This window comes from Brassica oleracea, chromosome C8 (assembly GCF_000695525.1).
Source record: "Brassica oleracea var. oleracea cultivar TO1000 chromosome C8, BOL, whole genome shotgun sequence".
NCBI classification, from domain to species: domain Eukaryota; kingdom Viridiplantae; phylum Streptophyta; class Magnoliopsida; order Brassicales; family Brassicaceae; genus Brassica; species Brassica oleracea.
The window spans coordinates 26618460-26630029 of NC_027755.1; the positions used below are offsets into that span (position 1 = coordinate 26618460).

Below are 11570 nucleotides of genomic sequence, written 5' to 3' on the forward strand. Positions count from 1 at the left end.
TTCCTTGGAAGGTGCAAAGGAAAGACTTCACTTGTTCAAAGCAGACCTTCTGGAAGAAGGATCATTCGACTCTGCTATTGATGGATGCGAAGGTGTTTTCCACACTGCTTCCCCATTTTGTTATGATGTCAAAGACCCCCAGATTTTGCTCTTTATCCCCTCAAGTAGTTGTTTTCATTTCTTTGTGGATTGTGAATGATCTTTATAACTTTCTTTGATCCTGCTGTTAAGGGAACACTCAACGTTTTGAACTCGTCTACCAATTTTTATTTATGCTTTTCTTTCCTGTTTGTTTAAAATTTATAATTATAAATTTGTATTTCTATTTTTAATATGTTTTATGTCATATTTGTTTAAATTATATGAAATCTAATAATTTATAAGTTTTGTAAAATTTAAATTTAATAATTCACCTTCTAAAAAAAATATATTTAAGAACCTCGAAGGAGTTCTCTCCCATTAGACCTTTACATAACTAATTATATTAACAAGGGTTCTTAACTTCATAAAGTACACACTTAATAATCTATATATATATACTATATTAAAAGGGATATATGAGCTCTATTGAGCCTATCCACGTAGGATCAGAAATTCAAGCCAATCAGATTGTCTTAAGATGCCATGTCAGCTTAGTAAAAAAAAAATCTAACTTTACGTGGCGATTCCTTCTTCTTCTTCGACGCATTTCCAATGTCTCGCCAGATCTGGGTTTCTCTCGCCAACCCTTCGGCTACGGTTCTCCCAAAAGCCTCCCCGTAACGCCTAATTTATGGTTACCTTACTCTCATCTCCACTTCAATACATTCTCAGTTTAAGTCTCTGTTCCAATTCTCTTTTTGAAGGCGGTTCGATTTCTCACCAAACTGAAGCTAAAAAAAAAAGGGGATTTCCCAATTATACATTTCTGACTTGGAGACTGGTCGTTTTGAGGACGTGGTGGTGACACGTCTTCTTCAATTATGGGAGTGGGTACTCTGAAGAAAGGAGACGAGCTTATTGGTGGTGAACATGGTATTGCTTGACAAGAAGGTACTGATAATCTAAATTTATTTATAAAAACTTGATTTAAGGAACACCTCATTCGGTCCGCCTAAAATTCCCACTGTTTTCATTTGCAGTCGATGTTGATACAAGGTACCATCACCGCACATCGGCTCTACAGTTTTAAAAATCTACTGAGTGAAGGCGCTGTCTACGAGCTTAGTGTGTTCTATATTGCTAGAAGCAATAATCACTTCAAACTGTGGGCCTCTCCTGTCTGTATTCGATTTACCGAGCATACCAGCTTTGTCGAGGTTGTACTACCTCAGTTTCGGGTGTATATTACAATTATGTACATTTCAGATATTTTTGGTCAGGATAGGAGTATACACACCATCTACAATGACGAAAACGAGTCGATACAGCGTGTTATGGTCACGATCCAGCTGGACAGGTACGTAGTCCCTACGCAAGCACCATTAAGTTTTAAGTTTTAAAAGTTTTATTTAACTTGATAGATGTTTCTTACTGATAAACCCCATCAACCTCTGCAGGTCAACCACTGTGTGTCAGTGTGTTTGATAAGGTTGCGTGACAAGTTAGTACTCTTGGATGTGGAGACAAAAGGTAATGATTGCAACCAACATAAATCCCAAATTATTTGTCTGTGCATATGTGATTTACAATAACATGAACGCATCAGTTTTCATGCTCTCTTAATCTGTTTGTGCAGGTCGCTTAGTCCTAAACGTCACATTAGGGACACAGTTCTACTTTTATCATGAAAGCCAAGCCACTCAGTGTTTCTTAAAAGAGTCTGTTATTTCTTCCTACAATTACTTACTACTTCACGATTATTACGACGTTAGTTCCCACATTAAACATACCAGATGCAGGCTCTGCAGAGCAGAGAGTGGTTCCTCTGGTATATCTTCCAAAATATGGTGGTGTTAAGAAACTTGAATCTGTCAGACTCTCTGAACTTAATATCTACGTTCTGAATTCACCCCTACAGGTACGTTCACTGAATAAGGATCACTGTTATTATTGCATTTAGCTCAGTTCTCATGTGTACTGTCACAACATGACCAATTTACATGTGTTGTTATTTTTTTTGTTGTCTCTCCTTTTTCATACTGCGCACAATTAACCAATCAAAACGTCTCTTACTTGAAAATAAGAGACTTTTTTGCTGCTTGCTTTCTGCGTTTGCTCATTTATCTAGGCTTCACATTTGAAAAAAATATTGTCAGCAACTGTGGAGTTTCTAATATAGCACCACACAAGCGATGATATGTCTATAGCTGTTAAACTTTCTATGGTCCCAAATCCAGTGGTGAAAAGCAGTTGTTCGTATCACACAATCGGGCCAGATGATGTTCCAATTATTGAAGGATGTCCAGCCAGCACTGACCCAGAGCCTGCACATACTGATTCAGTCCTGACCTCCACCGAGACTCCCATTGATGATGAAAAGGCCCCCGGTTCAAAGTAAGCTCGAAATACTGATCACTCCAACTATGGAGACTTGGAATTTGCAAAATTCAATTCCATTGTTTGTTTCAAAATTTTATGTTTTTCTTCAATAATACTGTAATCCACATACTTTTACTCAGCACCAAAGTGTTTTTATTTACTTATCTTTGGTACAATGCCATTTAAATAGTTGAGTTGGTTATGAGCATTATTTAATTTGAATTATTTTTAAATTAGTGGACGTCATCTACTGCACTAAACCTAACAAAATAATCTCCTGATTTTTTTGGGTACATGGCCTCATTTAGGTTATGTATATTTAAGGTTTTGAGCTGTGTAAACCCTCGCATTGGCTGTAATTATTTTAGTGGGCTTAACCACTTTAGATTGGTAAGATAAGTTATCGCAATGTTTATGCGTAGTAAAAATTTAACCTTTTATTGGTTACCAAACTTAAATCTAGAGAAAATTAAAAATTTATGGAAAACCACAATAAAAGTTGATCACTAGACGTAAACTTAGAGAAAATTTAAAAAAAAAATTAATGGAAAACCACAATAAAAATAGTTAAGGAAATAAAAACAGCATATAAACCAAATAAAAAAAAGAAATTTAACTACAAATAAATAATATAATCCAAAACCATAAATTTCAAGAATATATAGTGCAATTTCATAAAAGTGGATAATATAATTATTCATACACGATGATGTACTTTTTACAAGTTTCGTTATAACCAAGATCAACAAAAATAAAATAAAAACAATTAATCTGATAGATCTTTTTATTTTAAATCATGAAACTCAAGTTAAGTGAAATTAATAAGATATTGATACAAAATCATAATGAAAATTTAATAGTTAATCAAAACAAGATTTTTAAAAAATTACAGTTAAAAAATGGAACAAGACTGAAAGTAATACAATAAATACAAGAACAAAAATGAATAAATATCATTTTATGTATAAACAAGAGCCTTTAGATTATTCTATCCAAATAAATGGAGAATTATTTTTAAAAAAAAGATGTCATGATTTCCGAATTTTTTTTTAACCTAAATCCACAACTGCTATAAAAATAAAGTATAGAGTTATACAAGCCTAAACAAAGGATATGATATAAAAAATATTAATCAATTTATTGGAAAATAAATAATTTTTCGCGCGGACCAACCACTAGTTAAACTAATGGTTAGAAAACCATTGGACATACTCTAAGGGATTAATCTTATGGTACAGTTTATATGATTTAAATATTAATTTGTTGAGTGGTGGTTTCCTTATAAAGTTTGTCGTTTAGTTTGGTTTGTGTCTTATCTATACTATTAAAGCAGGATTCTATTGTCATTTTTACCTTAGTCTGCCATTTCTTTACTAACATTGCATGTTTCATTAAGGGCAATCAAGTAATATTAATAACACATCTATATTGGGCCATTTTTTTTATCCAGCCCACTGTCCACATCAGATCTCTCTTGGGCCATTTGGGCCGATTAAGAAATCAGATCCAATTCTCACATTTTTTTTTTCCTTTGGGCTATTGAGTTCAAGTTCAAATAATTTTTTTCAACCATTCTTAATTTTTTTTTTCTTTTCTTAATATAATTTAAGCATTCATAAAAAAATTGATTTTTTCATTGAAAAATATAAATCTTTATTAAAAGTATATAATTATTTTCATTAAAAATATTAACCACATAATAAAATTAATTCATCAGAGTTATACCAACGTAATTCATTAAAAAAATAAAGTTTAATTTTTTAAACATAAATAGTCATTTAAAATGAAACATGATAAAGAAAGATAAAAAATTTAAGTCTTTTTATAAAATAAAACACAAATATATGAAATATGAAATTTACTAAATATTTTGACCATTGAAAAAAAAAGAAAATAAACCCGCGCTTTGAAAGCGCGGGTCAAAATCTAGTTCTACATTTATAATAGGTTCTCAACAACTGGTTTAGAGAACAATAGTATACTGTCGTCTAGATTAGTATTTGACTCGGTTTATTTCCAATCATAAAGTAGTTTGGTTTGGTATGAGAAACAACCTGCTAAATCAATCGTTTTAGTCAGAAACCATATTAGCCAGTTGCATTTTCTCTTATTCTGCTTAAATTTGATCAACCTATTTAGTTGACTGTATATTTAGTTTGCCCAATCAATCTAATTAGGGATTTAAATAAATCATTTTTTTGTCAGCAAAAAATCAATTAAAGAGTCGGTTTATACATTGGTTGGAGTACCGAAAACTAGAAATTCAATGATTCTAAACGCAAAAAAAAAAAAAAACCAGTAACATTTGCTTTACATAAAAACTAAATGAGCAAAATAAAAAAAAACTACTTGGATTATACTATAATTTAATCAACATTTTATTCATTTTTCTCATTATTTTATATATAATCTAAATAATAAAATAATTTCTTTTATTTATAAATTTATAATAAGACCCTTTATATATGATATATTTATTTAAGTACAAATAAATTAATACTTTATAAAAAATCCAGGCGTAATTAGCTGTACCTTTAACATTTGTTTTACATAAAAACGTAAATGAGCAAAAAAGAAATAGATTATAACTAAAATTTAATTAACAATTTATTCATTTTGCTCATTATTCCATATATATATAATCAAAATAATATATGATAATGTTAAAAATTTAATTAACGATTAATATTAAAAAAATCTCATAATTTAAAAAATTATAAAATTCTTTATATATATGATACATTTATTTAAATAGAAATAAATTGAATATTTTATAAAAAATCATGGACTTAGACCGGACAAACTTTTAGTAACTGTAAATAGTAAACAATTTGGTACCATACGCCATAAAAAATTGTGGACTTGTGTATCCTCTTGATTTTATCCCATATCCTATTAAATGAAAAACACTTTGAAAACTTACCTTAAAAGCTTTAGTCTATGACGTGTCTTCGTAAGAAGCTTTTATTTTAAAAAACGCTGATGTGTCGAGCGGAGAACATTTCTAGTAAAAATTTTGACTTTAATGCAGACTACTATTTTCTATTTTCTTACAGTTATTATGATAAACATGGAACATATTGCCGTATTTGATATTTGATCTTTGATAGATATATTAGACGATTCTGAGAAGTCATATGTTAGTGTCATCAAAATAAGTCAGAGATATAACCTTTACGTTAGTTATATATGTTACAACTAATTTTTAAGATATGTTATATTCTTATGATATTTTATATAGTTATTAAAAGTATGTTTTACACGCAATAAATCTACGTAACGAGTTATATAGAAAGCAAGTCATAATGCTTGGTTCACAAGGCTGTCAATATGTAATATATGTAGAATGATTCCCTAAAAATAACATATTTAACATATTTTAACTAAGAAATTAATTCTGTCTTTCCTAATTAACAAAGATGTAATATTCTAACCTAATGTTTTCAGTATACTATATACTAGATGATAATCCGCGCATGCGCGAGGTGATTTTTTATAATAATGTTTATTTATTAAATGGTTTTAACATTTTGCAACACTACAATTTTTATCGATTATATAATGACGAATACAAATGTTAGTCTCTTAAATATATCATCGTTGTTGAATAGTTAGCGTATTACATCTCATTTTAATTATTTTTAAGACTTCATATGCACAAAAAGAAATTAAGTTTTGCGGCTGACACAAATCACCAAAACCAAATAGACAACATCGATTGTATAATGACGAAAGGGGATTAGGTTTTATGCTCTCGATTTGTTTACTATTGACTCTCCATAAGTGATTTCATTTTCTACTTCTATAAAATTGTGCTTTCGTTTCCGTCTTTGTTTCATTGATATGAATTAAGTTTCTTTTTTTTTAACTTCTTCTATGAATTCAGTGAATTACATAAGTGTCAATTTAAAAAAAAAATAGATATATGTAAAAATTAGTTTCACTCCAGATACATATCTAAGAATCAAAATTTTGAAAAAAAAATCACCTGAAAACTATATTAACAGGTTAGTGTTTAAATCTAATATATCAAGCTGTTATATAATATAAATGCAAACTCAAAATATAAAATGTCAGTCAAGTATATATTTACCAGCTCAACCTAAAAATTATCTAATTCAAGAACAACAAAACAAATTATTTATTTCACTAGTTCAGATAAAATCTGAATCCGAACGGGTAATCTCCGAACCCGAATGGATATCCGAAGATAACCAAACATAGGTATACTTAACCCTATATTTAGTTTACTTCTCTCATTTTAGTCAAAATATTTATATTAATGATGCTCATTGTTCAAAATTAGATAATATACATATAATTATGGATAAAATCATTTGCTACTCATTTAAAATACATATCAAGCTCTTGTTTCTTGCATTAACAAAAGTTGCATCTAAAATTTGAAAACAACAACTAAATTAGTGTCTTTCTAACCTATTAATAGTTTTTGTCTTTTAAAAATTAGAAAACCAGTTAAGTTAAAATATATTTTAAATACAAAAAACTTAAACAATGAATAATTTATTTATTTTTCCTTCAAAATTTAAATATCCGAACCCAATCAAAAATATCCGAACCCGAACATAAAATACCCGAACCCGACTCGAAATATAGATATACCCGAATGAGTTCTATAACTTTATACTGAAATATCCGATACGAACCCGAACGTGTATCTGAACGCTGACCCATACGATATATGATCATTTGTATCTTGCTTGAACAAAAAAAAAGTTAAACCATTGATCACAAAATTTTTAGTGTGGGACTTTTACCATTTTTATTAATTTATAGTCGTTTGTAAAAATTTTAAATATAACATATAAAAAAATCTAAATTTTTTTTATTATATACTTAATGTGATTGTTTAATTTCTTTTAATAGTATAAAATTAAACAAAAAAGAGATGTTAGAAAAATTGTTATCAAATATGTATTATTCATAATCATTAATTGTCATATATATGTTAACCATATTAGGTAATTCCGTAACTTTTATTCAAGGAAAGAAAAAATATTCTTTTGTACATTACTAATTAATTTGATAGCTAGTTTAATAAAAAACATAGTATATGTTTATATGAACAAACTTATTTTTCTAACAATTTTAAGAATCATTTTCGTGATGATACGTGACTACGAAAATATGTTGTAATGCTCCAAGATTAATATACAAGGGATGGGATACTCGCTATCATAATCTCCATCGCAAAATTTAAGCCCAAGAGTATTAATCATAAAGAAGATGACAGCAAATTAGTCTTCAAAAAAAAAAAAAAAATAGCAGCAAATTTTTGACCAAGTTACAGAATTGAAACCTTATCTATTGAATGTTAAGAACAAGTTACAGAATTGAAACCTTATCTATTGAATGTTAAGAATATAATCAGTTTATGAAAGCCATGACTCGATACTAAATAATATTAACACAAACATAAGTTATGTTGGACCATATGTGGGCTTGCTGCCGTACATAATCATAATATATAATTTCAACATTTATATAGATATCTCATCATGCTCAAAGCGGTATATATTGATTGGCCATGTGGTTCATCCCGAAAAGAAAAACTAATGTGATTAAAATCAAACATGATAATCTCTGAAATATAAAACAAAACAAAATACATGTGAAAATTTAGTTACAGATTTGTTAAAAACACTTTTCGGAAAATAAACCCTAATCTTTGAAATCTTTCGTTGGTCGTCATCATCTTCCACGCAGAACCCTTTTGTGAATCCCTTCAATGATTTTCTAGAATGCCATTCAAGTGAACCAAAACGGATTTCGACTCAGACCGGATTTTAGGGTTGCCGTTGGTGGCAAGGAACTGAAGAGCGCGCAAGGCGTTTGTTTTGGTGATAACCCGAGAAGTCAAAGTCAAGCTTCCCATCATTCTGAGAACTTGGACGCATCTTATTGCTTCGGGAGAGACGGTGTGGCGTCCTTTGTTGCTTGCCACATGAGCAGCTCGTGTGGCTATGCGGATGAGTGTTTCAAAGTCTTTGCTTCTCACGGTTCTTGTTTTTCTGTTTTGTCTCTTGACATCTTTTGTAAGTTGAGGAGGTAGATCATCGGAGAAATCCATCGGTTTTGAGAGAAAAGGAAACAAGAGATCGATAGAGGCTGAGGAGGAGAGTGCTGTGTGAGTAAGAGGAGACTAATTCGGTTCATTATATTGACGAAAAATTCAATATTATTGGGAGAAAAAGGAAATAACGAGAAATAGGTTTACTATTTTTCTTTTTTTCTTGAACCAAAACGAATTTCCTTTTCTTCTCGTCTGCTCAACAAATACATGTAGCTTGAATGGCAAGTCTAGACGCCCATTATACTAACAATCCTGATTTCTTGACCATTTATATCACGTACAGGAAAAAATTCTTAATTTTTTGTATATTTATAATAAAATTATCTATAATCTTTTTAAAAGTTTATCAGAAAGAGATGAATATACTTAAATAAACCATAAACATATTTATCATAAATAACTACAAACATATAAAATTCAGTTAGCTTTGTTTTAAATTTTACATTGATCTTAATTAGCTCACGAATAATATATTAGTTTGAAACTTTTCAGTTTTTATGGCTTGTTCTTCTTTTTTTTGGGTAAATTGTTAAGTTTTATGCCTTATGTCTTGTTCTTCCTCTTTTTTTCTAGTTAACTCTTAACATGTTTTTCTTAGTTCTTAACCTGTAACTTATGATTTATTTTTCTTATTAGATTTAGTATTCCAATTGCAAACAAAAACAATATTTAAAATCCAAAAACAGTCAAAAATTTTGTAACAGAGACACAATTTTATGAAAGCAAATCAAGAGATAAATATCAGTACGTAAAAGTGGAAGTTATCAGACACTTTATTTTAAGAATAGAGGATAGTTAGTACTTAGTGTATGCTATCTTTTAATTATATATGGCATAACGGATAAACTCACAGACTCATCACTAAAGCATCTAACTTCTAGTTAATACTCGTACTGAGATGGTGATGTGAAAGCATAGTTACAGAATTATATGTATTAATGAATAATCGAACACTAATTTGACAGAAAGAGTGAATTATGAGTGATTTTCCAACCATTCTTACTTTCAAGAACGAAGACTTCAAATTTATTACTTACCTTATAGAATATAAACATTGAAGAATTTGATTGTTTGAGTTCCTTCTATTCCATGTAGTCAAGAGGACGCAATAAATTCATGTTCACTTTGTATTGTTCTTTTTACTCACTTTTAGTTGTGTATTGATATATCAAACATCTAAATAAAAAGTTTATGTAGTGCAGAGACCGTGGACCAAATTTTCGAGAAACTAAAAAGATAATACATACATGTAGTTTTTGATCAAAAAATACATACATATAGCTAATATATACCTCTGTTACTTCTCTCTAGAAATTTGATCAATGTTTCGATGGCAGTACTGGCATTGCATCTTTTCAACCCTTGAAGTTCCTATAACCTTATCAAAACCAACTTTCTCACTCAATATTTGAAACATTAATCTATAGAGAAAAAAGTATCAAAATCGTTACTGCTACTGTACCATGTCTACGTCTGCTTTCTATCTTCCTTCTCCGTCTTTTTCATTTTTTGCCAGATCTTAAAGTGAAGTTTCTTTGAACTGGTAGAATCTCCATCAACTTAGATCCACCAACCACCATATCCATTGTTTCTCGAAATTTCTTCACCCTTAACAGGTTCCAATGAAGCAAAACTGCACATAGGAGTTTGATAGCGTAACTTTATTACAGAAAGAGTAAGTGGAACCATTGCAAAATTATAGGAAATTACATTGAAGGCAAATAGACATGAATTTATAGCTTCGTGAATTAAACTTCCTCCACAGAAAAAGTAACAGTTTTGAAATCGTGTTTGTGATCACGAAGCAGTGGGATAAATATTAGAAACTCTAAATATTAACGATTTATATAGGGCATTTAATTTTTTTTCTTTTTTTTCTGCTTTTAGATTTTTTCTTTAAATACTTAATTTTATTCCATGTGTCAGAATTTTATTGGTAATGTGATTTGTGATTTAGTATATAAAGGATACCAATACTTTTTCTATTAACTACGCATAATGTGAAACAATTTCGCGCGCAGAGATATCTACTCTTTGAGAAATGTTCTCAGAAAGTAAATTTATTGGTTACATTACAAGGTAAAGAATTGATGAAAACTTTGAGAGACACTATGAATTGATGAAATCGAATATTATTTCTATTAAAATCATTATCAGATAATCATAGTTTTCTTGGTGACAAAAAAAAACAAAAGAAAGAATCATAGTTTTCCATGGATGACATAAATTTGTTTTGTTGCAGATTATTTTTCTTCTCTTCACAGCTAACTCATTCCTAGAGTAGAATAAATGATCATCTCCTGCATTTCATGAACATTCCAGTTATATTAAAAGAAAGCATGGAGTTTTAAAACACTACCCAACCAGAAGCAAATTATCGTGATGGTATGAGTATGAGAGGAAACAATTACAATCTAAACAGAAAACTACCGTTAAGCTAGATGAGCTTCCAACCTAAAACCAATTGAATCTTATATATTACTAAGGATCCCTTCAAACATCCGATGTAGGACACTTTGTGTCTAATACGCCCCTCGAGATGATGACTCTTTGAGCGTCAATCTCGGAGTGCTCGGACAATGATCGATGGACCAACTTTGGGCCAGATCGATATGGATCGGGTTGGACTGCGTGGATCGAGCTCTGATACCATGTTAAGCTAGATTGACTTTCAACCTAAAACCAATTGGTGATAAGTGAGGTGACCCTTCTATCTTATATATTACTAGGGGGTGTCCGCGCTTCGCGCGGAATATTGTTTTATTATTGCTAAGAGCATGATTTTTTTTTTGGATAATGTAATTATGTTATCGTTTTTATTTGTTAAGATCATTATTTGATGTTTTTAGTTTGTTATGTAGTAGGTGATAAGTTAATATATTTTGCATTTGTTTTTTTTTGAATAATGTGTTGTTGTTTGTATAGTACTTGTTAGTAGTCAAATGAGTCTCTAACGTAAACTAATATTGAATTTCATTAACTTTGCATCTACGCATTTGTTGATTCTAAGATTAAC

The 11570-nt window shown here is 29.9% G+C and overlaps 1 protein-coding gene and 1 long non-coding RNA gene across 7 annotated transcripts; one reads left to right on the forward strand and one right to left on the reverse strand.

Moving 5' to 3' along the window:
• Positions 1-595: 595 nt before the first annotated feature.
• On the forward strand, positions 596-2676 carry LOC106307293. Of its 6 annotated transcripts, none has more exons than XR_001263299.1 (5): positions 596-758; positions 846-1032; positions 1122-1438; positions 1539-1611; positions 1718-2676. It is a non-coding gene; the product is annotated as an uncharacterized LOC106307293 (long non-coding RNA). The 6 variants fall into 6 exon arrangements; XR_001263303.1 differs by having other exon boundaries at positions 642-1032; positions 1122-1298; positions 1362-1438; XR_001263300.1 differs by having other exon boundaries at positions 642-1032; positions 1718-1999; positions 2238-2624.
• A 5530-nt stretch (positions 2677-8206) lies between these two features.
• Positions 8207-8551, reverse strand: LOC106309060. Its single transcript, XM_013746140.1, has one exon. The coding sequence runs from the start codon at positions 8549-8551 to the stop codon at positions 8207-8209; it is 345 nt and encodes a 114-aa protein (XP_013601594.1).
• Between the last annotated feature and the right edge of the window lie 3019 nt (positions 8552-11570).